We start from the raw sequence: 23,087 nt of genomic DNA, 5'->3' as shown, positions 1-23,087 counted from the left end.
TCCGAACAAGGGATATTTGTAGCTTATATAAATAGCTATCGCAAGGTACTGCCCGATCTACGGAACAATTCGGTTCACGAGTGTCATTGCATGAATGGCAAAACAATGGAATCTGCAGACTGCAAGGTTTAGGTATAATTATGCGACTATGCTCGTTGAGATCAATGTTTTAAAAGTGAATATTCTGGTTTTAAATTACAAAAAGTTACAGAAAAAATTTACAAAAACTTAGACACACCTACAGTGTTTTAACAAACATCTACAACATAGCCGAGGGCTCCAATAAAATTTATGATTTAAATCGGAAAACTGATTTAACTAATATATATTTAATTTTAATTGGTTCTGCTCTTAGAGCCAGAGCCAAAGCCGGTGGAATCCATTGCTTACCGTTATAAACATTAAAATAAACAAAATTGATTCACGTTGTAGTTTCGATTGTTGCAAAAGCCTCCTACTCTAGACTTCCGAATGACAGTTCCAAAAACATAAACATCCTGCACCTTGCGCACGATTGGCCGACCGTAACTCACGATTATGCTGAACTTGTAAAACGTCCACCAAATCAAAGTGTATTATTTTTAGAACCGCTTCTTGTCCTTTTTTTCTCCCTGCCCCTTTATTTACGTCCGCCACACCTCAGGAGAACCCTTAAATTCGCATTTCCGCAGCTTCGGTGTGGCGTTGCTGAAAACATTACGATACGCCAGGGAGACCTGGCCCCGGCCCTTTGATCTACGATCTCCGGGAATGCATAGCCCCCCGGTGCCGTTACCGTGCGCCGGGGTGCACCGGGGACCCGGAACGCACAACAAAACGAAAAATAACGCCACAAGTGCACCATTTTGGCCGGTGGGAGCTAATAATATGAAAATATTATCTTCATGCAATAATGCTGAAATATGGCATCTTTGATAACGCGCCCTCGCGTGTTGGACCCGTGGCAGCATGGAAAAGAACTCGCACACGGTGTGTGTGTGTGTGTGTGTGTGGTGGTGGGGTACAATATTTTAACATGATCACCCGTCATGCTGTGTCGTTCCGCCTTCCCGACCGCCGGCCGCACCAGGCACCGGCCGTTCAGTATTAAAGTGGCCAGATTTAGCGGGCCCGCTGGAAACATGCCAACGATAGGGAGAGCGAGAAAAAAAGGCATGGATCCGTGTCCCACACACGGACGCACCACGTAGCTGACGTAGTAACGCGCAACGTGTTACTGCAAGCGTTGGGTCCCGTGCCGGAGAGAAGTATCGCACATTTATGTGACAAAACTCGTTCATTCACGCGCCCCATATATCTCAATCGTGATGTTCCTGTTTCTCTCTCTCTCTGGCTCCTTCCCACGGCCAGTTCCAATTTCCCGTGACAATCAACCGACGGGCGCTTGAGCTGCTCGAAAGTGTTACAGATTTACATATTTCGAGCAAATAAATTTCACCAGATAGCGCGACGGTGAATCCATTCCGTCGCAAATCCAATCCCTAGCTCCGTGAATCCGCCTGAGCCGCCCCCCTGAATCACGACCGGACGGAAGGGGAACTTGTAGTCAAACATGCCACAAAAAGTGCACACTGCCGGTGGAAACGCGCATAAATGCATAACGTGGGCCGTGTGGGTGGGTGCTCGATGCTCAAATGTAGGCGGTGGTGTAACATGATGGACAGCATAATTGAAGGGCTGGGCGAGGGGTTGTTGGATGATGAGCAAAGTAGGGGAGTAATGTAGGCGCACGCACGCAGCGCACAACGGTATTGACATGATAATCACATGTGTCAAACGCGACAGCTTTCGGAGACTAGCGCCCGCCTGCCGTGTGGTGCCGCAAGTCCTCCGGTGGCCATTGCAATGCTGGGGGGTTTTGCAGACGAAGATACAATTTAGATTCGCCGATTTTATTCGCCGAAGCACGGCGATCGAACAATAATAAACAAATTCACGCGTGAATGATTGGTTTTCATCAATCGCTCACCACGTACGCCCCCGGACGGGCCTTCACTCGATCACGGTTGTTTATCTATTTTTCCTTCCTTTTTTTGGGGTGTCGTTCACCACCATAATATTGGATTGCGTTGGCTGCCGTGTCCCAGCTGCAGGGTAGCGCATCCTGAAATGCATCCGGCTCGCGATTGTGAAAAATCGTGCGCACTCGCACGTAAAATAAACCTCGATGGTAATGGGTTGCATAATTTTGGAATAAATTTGTCGCGTTTTCGGCACTATCGGTACGCGTTTTCCGCGGAGGACGGTTTAATTTTATCCGGCCCGGGTCCGCGGACGGTGGCGCTTAACGTCAGGTGTAATTTTTCAGGAGTTTTCAGGAGGGTTTCAGGTTTTTTTTTGTCTGTTTCGCCGGGCTCCACCGACAATCGCGGCGGTATCACGAAACTCCATCATCGAGGCTTTAAGTGGCCCCACCATTCGACGATTCGTTCGAGCACTTATCGAGCGACCTGATTTACGATGCGAATCGTCACGATTTGCTGGTGAGTCTGGCTGAACCGGGATTAGCGGGACCGGCGTTTGGTGCATTTTGGGTATCCATCGCCTCTTACATCGATCGTGCCGGATCGGTAAATCGATCGTCATTATTCGGAATGTCGTTTTGCACCGTGCTTGGTGGCAATATGTTGCACGATGCTATCTGCTAACCGGCCGGCCGTGGCGCTGCTGCTGGGTCCTGCTTCGTTCGACTATTTCGGTACTTCGACAGACACAAGAAAGCGATCTGTAACAAACACGGTGCTGTAACTGTGCTTAACAGAAACGGTCTGAGACCTTATGGTTTTATTATTGATCTAGATCTATTGAAGGATACTTTCCTTTAGCGAAAGTGCCATAAACATGGCGAATCATTGAATCATTTAGATCATTGAATATACAATTTTGCATTTACTCTTTATATAAACCACTGCCGAATTTGGACCAGTTTTATGATTTTTATGTTAATGGGTTTCGATTGGTGAAATGTTCATTTGATATACCATTGAATTGTTCTCCATCATCATATTACAGTTAATATTTCAATAAACTTGCGTTAGCCCATTGTCAATTCATAGATATGCACTCCGATCTCTCTGTAGCAAACCTGCATTTTATTACATTTTGCTGTATATAAATAAATAAAAGCTGTTACTGTTCATCCGCAAATCAATCAATTCAAGGACCAAATCTAATCATTACGGTGTACAAAAATATCAGTTTAATTAAGTCAATCTGTTTTCTCACAAACAAACACACAAGAGCGATGCATATTTGCAAACTTTCCATTTCTCCGACTGTTGGCATAAACGTTCCCTTTTACTTTGTTATACAAAAAAAGCATCGGTTTACTATTTCAGCCAACCACTCTTTAAACGCCACGCCCGAAACTCCGAACGCTGTGGGTCCGAAGGGCAAGGTCAGCAAAAGTGTAAGCCACAAAATTTGGTCGTCAAAAAAGGCGAAACTGCAGCGCACCAACTGCGTACACTCGGTACCACCGCCCGTTTTGCAACCGTGTGTCCCGCCGGGATCCCGCCACTCCAGCACACCGAGTAGCAGTTGCGGCCGCAGCATCAACATGTAAACCGGCCGGATTTTATGTGTAGCTCCATCGGTTCCATCGGGGACGCCACGGGTGCGCACAAACGATACATTTCGGTGCTGTCAGCATGATTCGATCCCGAATCCGAATCGATCGGTAGCGAAAAGTGTCACCGGGCGTCGGTGGGTTTCCTCGATTCGACCACCAAAAAAAAGACTGGAAGCTTGGACGAAAACCGGAAGCAGAGTGCAATCGAGAGAGAGAGAACGTAGCCGCTGCCTTTCTCAAACGAGAATAAATTTCTCATCCACATTTCACATATTTCCTGCGCTTCCAGGGCGCCACTATGCAAAAAAAACCACTAACCGGAAGCGCACGAAAAGTACGGCCGGGTTCGATCCGCTGAGGCAAGCAATCTTTCCCCGGAGCAAACACCCGGGTGTGGCACAGGGCTCACACACACACACACCCGAAGGCTGGTGGAAACGATCGGTTAAGGACATGTGTTATCGATACTGCAAAACGGTTTCTCTGACATCCATCATTCATTTCGACGCTGAAAGGTCGGTCGTCAGCCTTCACACGCTGCCTCCGGGCTAATGCCCAAGCGCTGGCTGGCACCGCGGTCGGTGGTGACAGAACCGGCGAACGCGCCCGGACCGGGCGTTAAGGAATAATGGCGTTTTGTGAATGCATGCCGGTGCGAGAATAAGTGTAAATAATTTATATAAATAAATAGCATCTCGGGCACCGCGAAGCGAAGGCAACTCCGTCGCGTGGTACGACGATCCGTTGGCCACCGGGATTGGATTCCACTTGGATCCATTTGCTTGCGACCTCCGAACGACGGCGACAACGAATTGTCAAACCGTTGTATCCGGTTTCGTGAAGCACTGGAGCCCACCTTTGGCCACCGTTGGCTGCGCTCCGCTGGCGTGTCGATAGCTCAACCGTGCGCAAATAAATTTCGGCGAATCGGTGCTGCTCTCGGATGCCGGGGCACCGTTATTGCACCAATCGACATGATTGCTAGCCACAATCTGTCGGCTTCCGATAGTATGTTGCGACTCGCTGCGGAACGATGCGTACGATGCACAATGATTTTTGCACTGTGCTTCCGATTTCGTGTCCCTGTTCCGACCCAGGCATTGCATTGAGTGTGCCTATTCTTTAAACTTTCCCAACACAAATAAATTGGGATTTGTTCTTGCTTTTTAGGTAAGATTAAAACCGAAGGAAAAACCATTCTCTTAAAAAAGAAAGGAAATAAAACAAAACTTGCCCGGTGTCCTTGTAAACCAATGGAGCATAATATGGCGAACGGGAATCCGAATCCTCCGTTCGGCGTTCGGTGCACAAACGATCGAAAATCTATTGCACCGAGAAAACGTGGTGCCATGCCATGCTCCGATAACCCGCTGTCGGGCTGCTGCTGTGTAGGTAAATCGGACCTAAAGAGTCCGGCACCCCCATTTACCAACCCCCTCCGTGCGTGCCGGGCATTGTCTTCAGAGTCAGTTCGGTGCCCCAGTACCAGCTGACCAACAATTTGTGCCCTGCAACGATACCGTGGCCGTGCAGCGGTGCAGTTTACTGCCCGTGCCCGTATGTATGGTATGTTGCCAGCCAGGCTGGAAGCTGCCTGGAAGCTTCAGTGTTCTTCGCTGTTCGCATTTGATCATTATTTTCCCACCTGGCCGGCACGGTTCTCCGACTCTGACTTTACCGATTGTTGACCACAACAATCGACAGGGCACGTTTTCCGCCTCGAGCGCCCCGGACTGGAGCTGGCGGGGTGGTTGTTTAGTTATCGGGAAATAGTTGAAAAATTGTTCGCACGGTTCGCAGCTCTAATTCTTCGGGTGGCACGAAAGCCACGTACATTTTTTCACGCCCTCGGAAACGATTGCCCAACTGGCAGTTCTAATTGGGATTAATCGCCGGTCAGGGTCCTGGTGCTTGCCGAGTCGTTACTTTGGGTTTGCGTTTGCCGTTGCATAATGATTCCTTTTTCCTTCGCGGACACGATGCTTTACAGGTGCGAGCGATGCAAACCCCTGATGGACGCAAACCGTACCGATCGAAATCGAAATTCTTGTGCACATAAAACCACACAACTTTGCTCACTTTCTTCAGCTTCAACTTTAAAATTTAAGAAACCGTGACCGTCGGACCCACCTATTTTAACTGCATCCGGGCCTGTCTATCGTCCGTTGGCTTCGGTAGCATCATCTATCTGCGTATAAAATGCAGATGCAAAAGCTAAAAACTTCTTGCCAACACATCCAGCGCGACGCTCCATTTTTCAAACGGAAAGAAAACTTTTCTTTCCGACTTTATTTTTACAGAGCTCAGAGAAAAATGGTGGAAAATAATCTAACGAACCGGATCGTGCTGCAAACGCGGCAGGCAGCTGCGTACAATGCTGCTCTCAAAAATCGGTTTATCATCACTGCAAATACTGCACACATTTTATGCAAAAAATTGTGAGCATAAAGATGTATTGAAACACAGGATTTTGTGAATCCTGATTTACTTACTTGAAGCTAATTTTTGAGTAAATTTATCACCTTACGAAACCGTCGGTAAATCAATTAGAAATCGATCAACTTTCGACAGTCACCCGAACGGTTCTAAAGTTATTTTGTACGTTCATTTATTATGGTACCTGTTCGTCCACTGGCTTCATTTGAGGCTGGCACTGTCTGCTGTGCGGTGGATAAAATGCGGAGCCCGAAAAGAATGGAAGCCAACTGGGGGGGCAAAAAGGAACTCAAACAAAGCGCACTTTGGCGAACGTTTGGCGAAGAAAATAAAAACGAGGAAATTTACCCGAGAAAAGCGTTTGGAAAGTCACAAAAACAGAACTTGCAGAGCGATCGGAATTTTTCATTTTCCCAACGCCAGCCCAGGCCAGCTCAGCGGCTGCAGCACATTAGGGCGAGCTGCTGCCCTAGAGCCGAAACTGTGGCGCTACTTCGCAAGACGAGCGCCGAACGCCGAAATCGATTAGTGGAAGAATCAATATCAAATTTAACTTCTATGAGCGCCGCCGATCAGCAAGATGGCGCACCGTGGTCGGGAAAATCAACCACTCTCCAGCCAGCCGACAGCGAGTGGCGCGCAACAAAGCGCGTTCTGTTTCGCGGACACAGATAATGGTTATTTACTTTTTATTGAGCCGCGAGTTGCCGCGGATTTCGTATAATTGCCACTCAACAGGGCGAAACGCTCACATGTGTTACCAGTGCGGGTTGGACTGGGAAGGACTGCAAGGGACGGGACAGTGCAGTGGAGCATCCCCATCAACGCCAACGTGAGCCCATGGGAAGAGAGTGACGATATTTTAAATTCACCCCGTTAGCGCACGACTCCAGGTTCCGGTTGCGTGACTCGACTCGCTCTGGGCGGTGGGAAAAGTTTGTGTTCCAACGTGGCACGTCACTTCGACACCCTCGACGGCGGTGGTGGATCGGAATCGGAAGCTGACAGCCACTGCAAAGTCGATGAGCTTTTGAACGACTTTCACGCTCCGGCGAACGTCTTGCGGTTTGGCCCCACTGCGGTTACGACCTGGGTCGGAGCACCCGTCACAATTCGCGCGGCAGTCTCAAAGCCCAAAGATCGTTCGGGTAAATCCATGAGGCAAAACTTATCGCCGATTGAAGGCTCTCAAGCATCGGGAAGTTATAGAGACGCTTTTTCCAGATTTTATTGATGCAAGATTTTCGATAACTATAGGAGACCCTTAAAGGCAATCGACAGATAAAAAGGCTTCAAATCAATGCAATTACCGGGAAGAGTTTTGGAAACTACGGCCTTCAGAGATTCAAAGGGATTCATTTAAACCGAATAACTGAAGTTGAAATGATTTTAGTTGTTTTGTAACAAAGTTCTGTCTGTCTCGTTTGGCTTTCTTTCAATCGATTTGCTTGGGATTTAGGGTGTTGCCTTCAGTTTCTTTCTTCGTGCTCCAAAAGCCAATCTAGCCAATTTTTAGCCCCAAAGGTACAAATTTCACTCGTAATCTCCTTGTTGCTATCGTAATTAACATCTCTTTATGTCGGGGCTAAGTGGAAAACGGGAGTTCATTCCCATTTTCCCTGCGCCCATTCTCGGGGCACGTTCTGCAAGTAACCGTTTAGAAGGAAATTGCAGTTGCAGTAAATGGCGAATGAAACTTGCGACCCAATTTTTGAATACGGTTTTTCCCATTACTTCCCAAACGACATGCTCGAGGACGCAGACAAATTGGAACCCTTTTTTGTCATTTGCTCCCACAGCGCCCCGGCCCCCCCCCCTTGGACTGGAGGGTCAGAAAAGCGATTGTTCATCGCCCTTTAGTGGTACACCAATAGTGTAACAACGTAATAATATAGTCACTTAATTGCACTTGGTAGATGTTCACTGTTGCTAAACGATATAAGCGGCGTCTGTCCTCTGTCTAGTTAGCTCGGCCCTATTGGCCAGCCCCCCACATCGCTGGCCGCTCGTTGTGGCGCCCTCTCCTTGGCAGAACGCACGGCTACATGTGGGCGTCTTCAAGCGCCTTCAAGCGCCATCGGACGACTTTATCGGGTCCGCTGCCTGTTGCATCGCGTATCTTTCGTCGGCTTAAAGGTTGGCAACGCGATGCCGGCGGTCCGCCCTCTGTCGGTGGACCGACAGAGCAGCTAGCCTATGCTACCCCTGCAAGCGATCTCTCCAATTTCAAAGCGCTCCCAGCTCAGCGGACGCCACAGTATCTAGCCCGCTAGGTATTCCGGGACGAGTGGGGATCGATCGCCATTCGCCAGCAGTAGCTCCATCTCAGGCTGGAACCGCGGGCAGTAGTGTTCCGCTGGCTCCGCGGCCCCTGGCCGCCAGGTGCAGTCAAGGGACCGTGTAAACCCCTTCGCTTGTAGGCATTCTTCGGAAAAATCATTGCGCCGAGAGCACCTGGGATAACTAGAAGTCCATGTTTCCTGTTGACCAACCGCCCAACGTCCGCATTAACTTGACGGGCCGTTGCATACGAGCAACCTTCGTCTGTCACCTGTGCAGGACCTACGTCACAAATAAATTGGAACCCTAGGGAAAAGATTCTGCTACTTGCTTTGCCACTTGAAGTGGTTACACGCTTCGGTTCATTTTCCTCCGACTTTTCTAATCTCCCCAAACCGAACATCAAATATGTAGCTCTACCAATTAAAAGCAGCCTGTCTATTATAGTTTTATTACACCACACCAATAATGTCCTTTAATGTGCTCTAATTATTTTAAATACGTTACCACTTTGAACACAATCCGTAACTCGCTTCCCATGGCATCAATACTTAATTTTCAAACACAAATAATAGGTCCGGCGACCATTTTCATCGGTCTGGGATAGCATCGCGTACCTATCGTCCCCCTTTAAAGTCGTTTCCTAGTTTAAAAACACATAAAACCCCGCCGGTTGGCCACTGGCCGGACCGGAAAACGAGAGTAGACCGAACTAGCTCGCAGCTGATTGCCGAACAAACCACCGTTGAGTAATAAATTATATTTTTAATCTACATCCTGTGTGGTTTCATCGCTCGACCACCAGATTTAATTAATCGAATGGTTACACTTTCGGCCACTGGTTATGGCTCTGCACACACACACACACACGTGGCAGTGTAGTGACAGTAACACCTCCGCCACGACACGGCAGCCGCATCCGGTACAATCATAATTAAACTAACCGGATGAGGTGAATGCCGGCACACGTAAAAAAATCAATAGCTTGTTTAATAATTGCATGGTGAGGCAGGACAGGACAGGTATCACTAACTCGGGCTCCGACCGATGATCCTTTCTAGCCTGCTCCGTGCGGCTGAAAGTGCTCCGCTGCCAACGAACAGAATGGACTTTTTTGCAAAACCATAGCACAACATAGCCAGAGGCTTCAGCTACGGGATCCATACTAAAGTTTTACACGGTTTTGCAGGGATTTGGAGTGCTCTCGGTCTGCCCGGGAGGAAGACTTTGAACAGGAAAGTTTTTTTTTACATATTTTAAAAACAACGCAACGTAACGCAACGGTTTTTTTAAATTATTCGTTTTATCGGTTTAACATTGGTTTTTATAGTTTTAACAGGACCTTTTTTATCGGTGCGTGTTAAACGACACACTGAGAATGCTTTGCTGTTCACAAAGTCTTAGAACTGTATTAAACACTTCAAGTTACATTCAAATGAGAACCTTCCAGAATTTTATTTTCAAACGCGTAGAATTGAGGAACATGTTGTTAGAAACAGGAAAGAGTTGGGAAAAGCATTATGTAAGAACATGACTGGATGGTCAAAATAAGATGGTCTGGATGGTCATTATACGAGGGGTGTTCAAAAAGTAATGATAATTTTGCATTTACGCGGGCTACATAAGTCCGATTTTCGATTTTTTTGTGGCGATAAGTTACTACACATATCAGTGATTTATGGTGAACAGTTCGGCCATTTTGAGTAATCGGTCAATTTTTGACAGCTGTTTAGCTTGTACAAGATTTGACTCTTCTTCGATTTTTGTCTCTTCCAAAAAATGGATGGCAAAGAATCTTTATAAAATTTTGTGTGAAAAACGAAAATATTCGATTGGACGCAATCGATTTGTTGACTGTGGCTTATGGTGAAGCTTTTAAGACCAAAAGCATTGCTTATCGGTGTTTCAAATTTTTCTCAGTGGGCCGAGAAGATGTGAACGTCGAAAAGCCTACTTTGATCGATTGTGAACAGTTTTGCTTGCAGTTTTCTTCGATTGCAGGGTCGTGTTGCATCATGAGTTGTTGCCAAATGATAGAACGGTCAATAAAAAATATTTCCTGCAAGTTATGCGAAATTCGCCCGAAGCAATCCGTCACAAATGTCCGGATTTGTGGGAAACCCAAAATTGGCTGTCGCGCCCCTGCTCACACGTCGTGGTTTCTGCGCGGATTTTTGACCAAAAAAAAAACTTTAATTATACCAAAGCCACCGTATTCTGTAGATCTGGCCTCCTGTGACTTTTTCATGTTCCGGAAACCAAAAGGAGGCATGAAAGGACGACGCCACGATACGATTTAGGCGATAAAGACGGCATCGAAGATGAGTCAAATCTTGTCCAAGCTAAACAGCTGTCAAAAATTGACCGATTACTCAAAATGGCCGAACTGTTCACCATAAATCACTGATATGTGTAGTAACTTATCGCCACAAAAAAATCGAAAATCGGACTTATGTAGCCCGCGTAAATGCACAATTATCATTACTTTTTGAACACCCCTCGTATGTACTGGATGTTCAAAATAAGTTAGTTGAAACTATTTTATTTCTAAACATGGGATTAGAAAAACACTATGCGGCAATCAAAGGAAACACACAACACAGTTCAACACCGAACCGTTCCAGTTTTGTTGTTAACTTGATAATTAATTAATGCCATAGCAAACCTCGACGGTAGTATATAGCTCGGTTGATGACACCTTCCCATTTCGATTTTGAATGATCAATCGAAAACTAACGTTTGCACTATAGAAAAGATTTAGAATTCCCTCATGTCCTATTTCCGTTTTTAGTGGAATGCATGAAAAAATGGCGAACCCGCGAAAGTGCACATAAATTATGTTACTCCAGGGAATTATGTAATGTGCAACTAGCCTGCAAAATTCCAATTACTTACCACTCTTTTTCTGCACCTCCGTTTATCTGCAGGCCGTCCGCAGCCGTCGGTCAAGTGGCTCATCAACGGTATCCTGGTGGACGAACAGTATGAACACAATTCCGGTGACGTCATCGAAAATCGGTTGCTGTGGCCCGCGATTCAGCGATCCGATCTGAACTCCATCTTCACCTGCCAGGCCACGAACACGCTGCTGGTGGAGCCGAAAGAAAGCAGCTTTGTGCTGGATTTACATCGTAAGACCCTAGTTGTAACCCTGCCACCCCGCAAGTGACCCGCCCGACCCAACTCCGTCCCGTCTGCCACCAGCTGCGGCACTAAGTCCTTGTCACCATTCGAAACCCCGTGGCCCAACTGCGAACTTATTTTCGACGCGAGTCCTATCACGAACCAGTGACCCGTTCTGACCTACTCTCGCCCACCGTCATCGCCCGGAAGAAGTGCCAACTAATGGCCGGCGGAAGATTTTCTCCCGGGATTATGATTATTCCCAGCCCGAGCCGTGTGAATCTGTGATTGTCGAACTCTCATTTCATTAAAATCTCATTACTTTACCAATCATTCCACCGTAACATGAAGCGAAATCGTCCCGTATTCCGCCTCCGTAGGTCCGTTTCACCGGGTGGACCTAGAGCAAAACTGCACCAGTCATGAAGTTTCCCGCCTTCGAGGCATCGGCATGACGTTGTAGAAAATTTTCACAATGTTTTTCCTCTTTAGCTGCCCAAAACGGATTTTGCGTTAATGTTTTCTTCCATGCTGTGGCCGGGGCCGGAAATGCCTTTCGCAAGACGGAGACGAAATTATCGTGCGAGTCCAAGATTTTCTTCGTTTGGTCGTGATTTTTTGCCAAAGTTTTTTTTTCGTGATCCTTGATGTGGACGTTTTTGTCATCAGGATCTGTGGACTGATGGGCTATTTTTGTTGATTTTCCGATCATTGAAATCTGTTGAAACTCTACGAGGGCGTTAAACACGTCTTGATGAAAACGTAAAGAAAGATCGATCGGAGATCGTAATCATCCCACCTCTGTGTTTGGTCGAACATTTATAGCTCTGACAACTCTGACAGCTAGAAAAGTCACAGGCCGCTCGAGGTTTGTCTCATTGGATCCCATCATAATGTGCCTCATAATTATTACTATTTTTAACTCTTGAAGAACGGACTGAGCCGTATTTGTAAACATAAAAAAGTGCTTTAATTGGTGAAACTAATCCTTGCAGATCTTTAATTTGTTTACACAAAATTGTATACACTACACAACAGGATATACGCAAAAGTTTTACTGCGACATTCATTAATGTTAAACTACAGTGGAGCCTGTCAATTACTTTACTCGATAGAAATAATCCAAATCTTCCCATGAGCACCGCGATTATGTCTGAAAAGTCGCCAAATTACAAAATTCAGTTTTGCTAAGTCGTTTAAAAAGGTGCCCAAGGTGGTCGAAGTACAATTGTACCACCGTTAAAATAACGGCTGCCATTATGTTTCGAATTAGCTCAATACGACGCAGCCCTCGCCCGTGCGACAGTAAATGAAAAGTATGACACAAATTTTAATGAGCACTACACTTGAAATCTGTTTGAAGTATCCGCCACGGATGCTTGGTGCGCATATTTAATTCCATCTCGAATTCGAGAGGAACAAAAATAATACACAGGAAACACCGTTCTCGAACGTATCCTGGTTTTTTTTTTCGGAGGCCCAAAACTCGGAATACGAAGCCGTGGCTGAGAAAAAACACGAACGGGAACCAAACAATAATGATAATACCTCGACAGTGTTTCACGGTTTCGTGGCAACACGTGCCAAAGGCTGGTGTTACATTTCAATGCTGCCGTGCCGCGTGAACATGCACACAAAAAAATGAACATAATTCCAGAGGACGAAAGAAAGGACATCCGACGGCAGGTTGAAAGCTTTCACGAAATGAAAGACGATAACCAAACGACATCCGAAATATGAACACCAGAAAATATCTACTTTCCACCGAAATCGAACTGCGTCAAAGAATCTACGAAATACCCAGAACACGTAGCTGAACGGCGCAACAAAAGAGCAAGATGAAAGAGCTGTCAACGGAAAGCATGAAAATAATAATTTACCTGATTTTCCGGCTTTTTTCCGTCGGTCAACCCAATCGGAGGGCCTCAAGTTACAGTCAGCCGGCCGGCTGTTGCCAACGCCCAACGCTGCGGATTTTTGTGTCCTTTTCGGTCCGACATTAGACACTGCGCGTTCTACCCACCCAAGCGTCTACTTTATGGCTCTTATAGCGGAAGTGCCTGATAATTTTGTTAGCACACGTAAAACACACTATTTCGCCCCGTGGCCATCAGGACTCTAGGGCCACTGAATGCAATATTTCATCATAATCAATAAGTTCTTCCGCCCCCGTTGGACCCCGGCCCTTTGTCACTTTCACCCCTTTTAGCTACTCCCACAGCTTAATGGCCAAACCCTTCCCGGGTGAATGGAGAAAATTTTCTTCCCAACGAAAACACTAGGCGGTGCGGTGGAAATCAGGGTGAACCCTCAGAGAGCTTTGCAGTGGCCAGTCGTCGTTAGTTTTCTTCACCCCAAAGCTCTCCGATTATCCTGCCCGTCCCGAATCCGCCAGAATATTTATGGCTTTCTATTGAACTGATTTTCTTCTTTCTTCTTCTTTCCCTTTCGCTCTCTGTTTTCCCGGATTTTCCATCACCATCACACACACACTTACCGTTGGCAGTGAAACCATTGAGTGTGAAGATAATGAACCCGCAGACGCCATTAGTGGCCGATCGGCGATATGAAATCTGCTGCGAGAGCGTCGGGTCGAGGCCGAATGCGATTATAACCTGGTACAAGGGAAAGCGACAATTACGCCGTGCGAAGGTAAGTAAACGGAGAGTCGGCCCGCCTGGGCTCGGTGTGGTTACGAGGGAACAGGCGATGGAAACTCGCCCACCCGCACGTTCATTATGCTCAATCGCACCGTTGGAAGCCAAAGCCGAGAAGGACTGGCCATGCGGTGAAGTAGGTAAAATCGATGTGCTGCTTTCGGAAAGGTCCGGACCCCATAAGTCTGCAGTGTTTTATTGAATTCATGAAAATGGACGGTACACTAGGCCGGCCGGCTGGCTGGCCGGCGTTCCATACCACTGTTGGGTCGTGGAAAATGTCGTGTTCTTCTCCGAAAACGGAGCCGAGTTCGGAGCGGGGAACTAAAAGCTTTTCGGAAAACAAAGGAATCCGGATGCAGCAGCACTGTGGGTGAGATTGTTGAAGATTGCCGGGCGCATAGCGAAGGACGGTGAGCGTCTATGAATAAACAATCGCACTATTCCCCAGGTTCAATCGTGAATACTGGGTGGTACTGCAGGGAGCGCTACAAGGACGAAACTAAATTTCGTAAATTATTTAACCAGATCTGCAACAAGATGATCCACTTCGAACATCCCCGTGATCCCGGTCCGGTTCTGCAAATAGACAATAGGTTTGCACACACCGACCTGAGGTGCCCCCCCGTTGGTACTGCTCCGTCAGCAGTTCACCTCGTCCTTGTTTTTTGGTCCGCAAGTCACAATAATGCATTCATCTTGAAACTTCGTCAATCCGTTCGACTTTGAGGACCGTAACATACACGAAAGGCGAATGTTTTCCGTCCCGGGCGACGACAGGACCGAAACCGGATCCAGTGAACCCCGCCGCCACACTGATCGTGTTAGTTTTTCATTTGAAGTTTTATTGGCAGTTTTATTACTCGCGCGTCGTTGTCGTTTCAATCAGCTACTTTCGAGAGGGTGAACGAATTTTCCTTCGAAGTTTATTGTTTTCTCCCCCCATTTGGCTTACTAACGTTCACGAAAAACGGGCTAGGAGACTGGGGCTGCACCCGACGTAATTGACAAACGAAAGCATACATGCAGTGTCTGCGTCAATTGCATGTCAGCTGTGTGTTGAACTAGTTTCGAACGTCAATCTGATGTAGGGTGTGACTTGACACGGTAACATGCAACATTCGGATCGGAACGATTCTTTCATTTTATTGTGACTCGTAATTTGGAAGTTGTCTGAATATATTGATAAATATTGAAGCTACTTCAGCAAGCAGAACGAGATATATTGGTAAGTCCGTGCCGGGGTTGCCACTTTCCACGTATTCAGGTCATCAACATTGACTATAAATTGCAGAAAAACCTTCTGTTACGATGCGAGTGATAAAAGAACGAATGACGAAATTTGCTTCATTAGGCAAGAATCAACGGACAAGTTCGGTCACAATGAAATAGGATGTAGTAAAACACCAATCTGCACTTAGTCAATTTAGATCCGCGAGCTGTGAGCAACTCGTTTCAATATCCTGTTCAATTTGAACTCAGTTCAATTTCGGAGAAATCAAAACGCTTTCAAGCATGGCACAAAATTATGTAGTTATAAATAAAACGATCAAACATTGTCGAAGAAAAACCCGTAAACAATGCCGTTTCTGCATTGGCGAAGTGTAAAGAAGAGAATCATTGGCCAAAAGAGTCATCAGCAAATAAATTCTGTCGCGCTCGTTTTCCTGTAGAACATAGTTCCATCATCGATACTCGAAGCCCGCCAATCGAAATTAATTAAGAGAGTTGGCCTTCATTAAACATTTAAATTGATTTCCCGAAAAAAAGGAAACTTTTCTGCTCTATAATTCACATCGAACCAGAAGTGGCTTCCGCCGAAAAGCTCGGTAAATATCTGCCAAGAAAGCTGCTTAAAATACTTGTTCCGTTTGGGGGTTCCTTTTTTTCGAGTCCAGTGCGCAATTGTAAGATGATTTCCAAACAAGCACGATCATTCTATTTTACGCCAAATATTTCACCCCTCCGATGGTAAAACCGAAACGCCAGAACTCGACAGGACAGCAGCAGCTCCGTGAGGAGAATTAATAGAAAGAATGAAACATTCAAGCGAAATTAATTAAAAGTAATCAAAACTTGGTTCATTGTCGGGAGTTGCACAAAATGGGCCAACCGATTGGAGTGGACTTCCGGAGCACCGGCAAGCGAGTTTGCAATGGCGTTCCACTTTCATCTTCGCACCGGAAGCGGCACCGTCTTCCTAGAAGCAGCTGCCTAGAATTAGGTCCGCCGGTCCTAGTACGGCTGGTGCCAAACTATTATCAAATTAAATTTGCGAAATTCATCCCTGACCCAGACTAAAGATGCAGCATGCGATTCTCGCCGGCACCTCAGCGCCACGGAGCATGGAACCGCGAAAGATAACAGGTCCTTACGGCACCGTTGTAATGTGGTTTTGTTCGTGACGCATTAATAGAATAGTTCCCGGGCCAGCGGCTGAAAAACGCACGGCTCGGTCACTCGGTTTTAATCGGGCTTACCCATCAACGGCCGGTTTATCGAGTTGTGCACCGTTCCGTTGCAGACCAACTGACCGCCCGACCGAGCATTATTTTTATCACACGTTATGCTTCGCTCATTAAACCGCCACGCGCGGTGGAGATTATCGCAGTCTGCCGGTTCTGATTTGTGACATGAACCGTGCACAGTTACCGTTACGCATTACGGCTGGCTCAGCTGGCTTAAAGTTGCTTAAATAAGACATTACAGTAAGCTTATTTTTGTTCCATAAAAGAACCGCACGGGGACATCGATAATTGTAGCGCCAGATACTGATTTGGTTGCCAAATTCAAAGGCATTTCGTATGGGAAAGTCAAATTATCAACATCACATATGAACTCCTTTAGTATACGTGCGAACACTACTTTCACACTTTTCAGCTTGCAACCATAAAACCAGAAACATTAAAGCAAGCAACATTTTAAATTATTCTTTTTTTTCTACCAGAACTCATGTTCATGGTAATATTGAAAAAGAAACAGTTATCTACAAATGCATCGTGGATGCGATTTGGGAGTGCCTATCTCTGCACGGTGTCTAGTTACCTTGTTCGGTTGCAAGACCAGAGATCACTCTCTTCCTGCGGAGGTACATAAATTAGGATCCGCTGTCGGAACGGTCCTGATACTGAACGTACTGTTACATTTCAATTTCTGGAAGTTCCAGCAAACCGCTGCCATAAAGCTACGCTCCGTTGCGCCCGAAACGGGCGGATGTGTTTTTCCCGGTACCAGGGTTGCTTGATTTTTGTGTCCCCCTTTTCGCGTCCCTTTTGCAGGAGGAAATTCTGAACAACACGACCCGCTCGGAGCTGAGCTTCGTCCCGACGACCGACGACGATGGCAAGCTGATAACGTGCCGTGCCGAGAACCCGAACGTTACCGGGCTGTTCCTGGAAACATCCTGGAAGATTGAAGTTGTCTGTGAGTAGTAAAATTGCAGATGTACGCGACCGTCCCAGGGCCCAACGCGGGCCCAACTTTACAGAACTTCGCATTTCTGTGGGCAGAATAAATCTAAAACTTCACTGCCGCTTGGCCGGGATGCCGATTCGCCGGGCCGGGAGTGGAGCTGGCACTGCTGGCACTGGTGGACGGTGAACCCATAAAAGCGTCCCGGCAGCCGCATCGAAGCGTGCAAGCGAAGAAATTAATTAAAATTAAATTCAAATCAACAATCGTAAAAAAGTATTCGCGTTCAGCGGCGCACACTGCTCGGTGCTGGTTCCTGTGCGCCGCGATAGGCGCGTTCGACTTCCCGCAGGAAGTGTTCCGGGAGTTCCCGGGTTTCTAGCGAGGGCCCGCCCGAAAGAAGCTGCTTGAGGATGTGGCACTTCTCTAGCCCTCCGCCCTTACGACCACGACCGCAATCTGCCCGGCTCACTATCGTGTCCGTCGGTGCTCAAAATTCTCCACCGGAAAAGGACCTCAAGACTCAAGACGATCGGTCGGGCCCCGGAATTGGGGGTTTCGGTTGAAAATACAATTCGGCTTTTTATTGTCGAGTTAATAGCGGTTTTTGATTCGGTATGTTTGATAAAACTTTATCATTGTACGCAACGCTCGACCGCAACGCTCTGGCGCGGCGCGGGTCCGGGCTTTGTAAGATGGTGGCCAAGATTTGCGAAGAAGTTCGCAGACCCCGAGCCCCGTACCCCCGTAACCGACCCCGAGTGCCCCGTGGTGGTGGTGGTCGGGTAGACGGGCGGCATTTTCACGGCCTCTGCCTCGGTGGAACCTCTGCTGCGGTGCGGGCTAATTTATCTGAGCCACCATTACAAGCCACCGGCACCGGCAGCGAATGGGGCCACGAGCCACGGAGTTTCGGTTGATATAGCGTTAAACACGCCAACTCCACACTCTGGCCAGTCGGACGGACGGCAGGTTCGCGGCCCTGCTGTCTGCCACACGATGCGATAATTAAAAAGTTTTCCGCTAAAATTTTGCGCTAGCTTTTTCGATTAAAATCCGGGGCCCGGGCTGCCGGGAAACCGGGGCACCGCGCGGTTGCATTCCCGGGACCACCGTCGCTGACACTTATGGACAATTACTGTCCGGGGCCGTAAAAGTGCGGAGAGCTGCGGGTGGGCGGAAGGAAAATTTAATTTTCCAATTGATGTCAAGTTCCATTTGCAAGACTAATTGTGGATTCGGAGGTAGTTCCGTTTCCTTCTTTTCCTCTTTGCTTGCAACAGTTTAAAAAGTTGTTCCAAAGTGCTTACTAGTGTTTCCACTTACTATTCATTTCATACGCGAGCGGTGCTGACTCGTCCTGTCGAGGTCATGCTCGCTGTTCCGTGTTGACGCTTTCATAAATAGACACATGAATATGTTACCGTACTTGCAGGTGTCAAGCAGAGTCAAAAATAGCTAATGCCATTTTTTCGTACGAATTCTACGTATCGGAGAGCTCGTTGCTTTGACCTTTTTAAAACAATAAAATCATCTATTGTTATAAAAATCATCTTTTGTTGCTCAATTTGCTTTTAATCTTTTGTTAAAAGATTAAATAGCTGAATGTATGTGAGATACATACATACAGTGAGAGCTAAAAGTGATATACAGACTTTGTGAAACTTTCATTTGCGCTGAGTACCGTAAAATCTCTAGAGGTTTAAAAAATCTTGTCATGCTACGCAAAGTAAAACGGCTGCTTCCGTTGTAGAGTGTCACTCTCCACTGCAACGACCATTACACGATTTTCCGGCTAGATGAAATGCTGTTCAGCAACTCAACGTCGACATTATCTAACCGTAAAACTTAGCACAACTTGCCTCTATCCTCTACCAGAATGTTCCCCCGAGTTCCGTTCCATTGATCGGTATGCACAAATGTGTTCCTGAATGCACTCTCTAATAGTGTTGCCTTTTCGTATGTGGCTAAGTAACACTCCGTAAACATCGTTTCAACACTTTCCACAACAACAACAACCACCCGAGAAGCACCAGCCGTTGTAAGTCGTTCGTGTTGCCTTTCCGGTCACATACTCCGTTCCACTGTCCGTAATCTCCAATCTCATCGTCACCGATGTTCGGCACATCCTTACACAACCCGATCACTTTTGTGCTCCCTCCCGCCCAAGACCCCCACACCAAAAAAGGCACTTTAAATATTCGATTTTCTGCTCCATTCACTTCGCCCATTACACGTCCCGGGAAATGCCGGCATCGCCGGGGACAGCTGGTGCACCGAAACAATCGCACCGATCGGTACGACCACAGCGAAGCGAAGCTGAAAACGGAGCGAAACGCGAGCTCTTGCCATTCACTTTTCAGCACAACTTTGCACACGGGCTCCTTCTGCGACCGAACGTGCCACGAGCCACCGGGCGTCTCCATCGGGCGCCCGGTGGTGGTGCACCAAGGACACCCAGTGCATCCAGCCCTTAGCTTAGTGGCCAAATCCAATCGATTAACCCAAATGCAAGATTTTATTTATGATATTAGTGCAGAGTGTTGAATTTTTCATCCACCGCGGCGTGTTCCGGCAGGATTCTCGCGCCGTCTCGCGTACGAAGGCGGGCGGCCACAAAGATCGCAAAGGACGATTTCTCTCGTTGATCACTCTAATGCGTTACGCCCGCCCGACCAGCTGATGGCACGGGATGTGCAAGTCGAGCCGGAACGGAACCGATAGTACCGTGTACCGACCGCGCTAACAACATCGGTGGCTCTGGTCTGGTCGGTCTAGTCGTGGGTTGGGTTGGCAAAAACACGAAAGTGGAGAAAACCAAAGACCCCAAATACACATTTTTCACTGCCACTGCTGGTTTGCGGAAATGAGAAAAGCCTCGGCAATAATCTCACCCGCCGTCGCAGGGCTCGGAGAGATAACTGCCTGCACTCGATCGACTGCCTGAGCGAAGGATTACTTTTCCCGTTTTTTTCGCATCCCAGAAGCGGTGGAATCGGATAACTTGGAGTGCAGTAACAGCTTAAAGCTTCACTTAAAGCGTCCATAGTGTGTGACACATATTTTAATCGCTCTATAATCAAAGAAACAAAAATTGTTTGGCCTCGCCACAGTTCGAAGGACCAAGTCCAAAAACTGTTGCTTAAAGAATGAGCTTGGCGTTTTTGGTAAGCTTTTGTCGGGACTTTTATCACTGCGACGCCAAACTTTGGCCGCCGCCACGGGCTCGTTATTGCGGACGGAAAATCCTACCTAAATCTACTTAATATCTCGATTACAATGACGCTACAAATTTTCCCGTCACCGAAGAGTAAAGACAACTCCAACGAGTTAATGGCATTATATATATACAGTTTTTCCACCGCAAAGCCCCACGGTGGCCGCCTGAAGGCCGAACTTAATGATCGGATATCGGGATCGTCCGGCAAAAGCGGGCGGGCGGTCCTGTGGTTCCATTTCCAGCCCGGCGAGCAACCAACCTCAGAGGCTTACGACCGTCGGTGCCTGTGACCTTCTCGAGCGACAGAACCGACGGAATTCTGGTTTATCGATTTGGCAGCGCAGAAAAAGAGATTAGTCCGAATGATTTATCTCCTTGGCGCCGTTGTTCGGAACGGAAGTCCGAAAGGGAGGCGAAGCTGCGACAGCAAGTTGCTCCGGAAAACTTTCCGGAAAAATCTTCACACAGAGAGAGAGAGAGATACGGGGTAACCCACCAACACTTATTGGTTGCCGGTGAAGTTTGTCGCAGGATTTGGGATTTTCTTTGGGCCCGGCATTTGGTCCCTCTTTGGGCTCCGTTGCGGTGGCGATGGTCAGTCTTCAGTACATCGTCTAACCTTCTTCCCTTATTTTCCCGTTTTGGCTCCGTTGTGAATATTTTAAAAACATTCCTAGATCCACCGATCGTGTCGCTGAGGCTCGGGTCCACACTATCGGCGGACGACATCAAGGAAGGGGACGATGTTTACTTCGAGTGCCACGTGCAGGCGAACCCACCGTGGAGAAAGTTACACTGGCTTCACGATGTAAGTGTTATTTATGGTCAGTTCGTTTCTTCCTGGACGAAACCCGCGCCACCGGCCAAACGATTGGCACAGTTTCAGTTAAATCAAAGCCCCGTCAAGATGGCTTCTCGGAGGCAAAATTAGCAGTAAAAGTCTAGTAAAGCCCACTTCTGATCCTGCGCAGGGCATCATGATCACGCACAACGCTTCCGCCCGGGTAATCAGGTCCAATCAGAGTCTGGTGCTGCAGAAGGTCACACGCAACACGTCCGGAAATTACTCGTGCAGCGCCATCAACGCGGAAGGTGAAACCGTCAGCAACCAGCTCGCGTTGCGAGTCAAGTGTAAGTACTGCTCTCTGGTTTCTGTCGCACGAAGAACCAATCAATTGGACTACCTATTGGCCGGTTTTTTTCCTATAGTTTGATACCACTCATCTTCATTCTCTACCTCTTTCGGGACTATTGATTTCCGGTTTTCGGAAGATAATACGAGAGATTCGGATAGTACAAAACAATCCAATTCATATCATATTTTCACATGAAGTCGTTAAAGATGGTGCCTAAATTATCATCTGCCCAAGTTGGTCACAAGGTCTAGTGCCCTTAGGTGTCCTACCAGCTTAGCCACGACCCACGTGCACCCAAAGAAAGCGGCACCGGTGTCCATCGTTGTCGTTTTCCGGTTTCGAAACACTTTGTATTGCAAATCGCCACGAAGCATCCGTCGGTGGCAGGGACACACGGTGACCCTGACACCAGGGGGTTTGCAATAGAAATCGTTCGCCTGCACGGGAGTGATAAAAGATGGTGCCGCTTGGCCGTGACTTCTTTCCAGATTCCCCGGTCTGCGCCACCGATCGGATCATCATCGTGGGGGCCTTCCGCAGCGAAGCGCTGCAAATCCCGTGCGAAGTGCAGGCGGACCCGCCGCCTCGGCTCTTCAACTGGAAGTTCAACAACTCCGGCGAGACGCTCAAGATCGGCAAAGAGCGCTACATCAAGAACGGGTCCGTCAGCGTGCTCCACTACACGCCGGTCAGCGATCAGGACTACGGGACGCTCGCCTGCTGGGGCCAGAACGAGGTCGGGACGCAGGACTTCCCGTGCTTCTTCCAGGTCGTGCTGGCTGGTAAGTAAGCCCCAAGTCCCCCGCTCACGCGACACATGTGCCAGGCGGCCACCATTCCGTGCGCTCGCGTTTTGACTCCGAACTCCCTTCCGCAGGACTTCCGTCGGCGGTGAAAAACTGCTCCATAAACAATCAAACGCAGCACTCGGTGGAGGTGCAGTGTCTGGCCGGCTACGACGGGGGCTTACCGCAAATCTTCACGCTGGAAGTGATTTCCACGCGCAGCGGACGGGTGCGGTAAGTAGCGGGGCCGATTGATGCAATCGACGTGTCTGACGGCGTGGCCGGTTTGAAGTGCGGCACCTCGAGTACGGCACTCCAGCTCCAGCACACCTCGCTCGGCATGCAAACAAATCACTTCCCCGTTTCTGTGTAACGTTTCGCCGATGCACCGGTCTTCCGGGCTGTGTGTTGCTCCGGATTGCTCGCATCCGGTCGGTGGGTCGCGGCTGACAACGACAGGAAACACTC

General features: G+C 47.9%; 1 protein-coding gene across 1 annotated transcript in view; it reads left to right on the top strand.

The window, feature by feature from the left end:
* Positions 1–23,087, top strand: part of LOC128270755 (neural cell adhesion molecule 1-like) — a 137,776-nt gene that overhangs the window by 104,881 nt on the left and 9,808 nt on the right. The window contains exons 7-13 of the mRNA XM_053008171.1: positions 11,215–11,418; positions 13,917–14,062; positions 17,346–17,490; positions 21,376–21,506; positions 21,670–21,829; positions 22,323–22,616; positions 22,712–22,853. Of these exons, the coding sequence (XP_052864131.1) occupies positions 11,215–11,418; positions 13,917–14,062; positions 17,346–17,490; positions 21,376–21,506; positions 21,670–21,829; positions 22,323–22,616; positions 22,712–22,853 (1,222 nt within the window). The remainder of the gene's footprint in view (positions 1–11,214; positions 11,419–13,916; positions 14,063–17,345; positions 17,491–21,375; positions 21,507–21,669; positions 21,830–22,322; positions 22,617–22,711; positions 22,854–23,087) is intronic.

The sequence above is a fragment of the Anopheles cruzii genome, chromosome 3, assembly GCF_943734635.1.
Source record: "Anopheles cruzii chromosome 3, idAnoCruzAS_RS32_06, whole genome shotgun sequence".
Classification (NCBI taxonomy): domain Eukaryota; kingdom Metazoa; phylum Arthropoda; class Insecta; order Diptera; family Culicidae; genus Anopheles; species Anopheles cruzii.
This window is presented reverse-complemented; position numbering and strand designations above follow the sequence as displayed.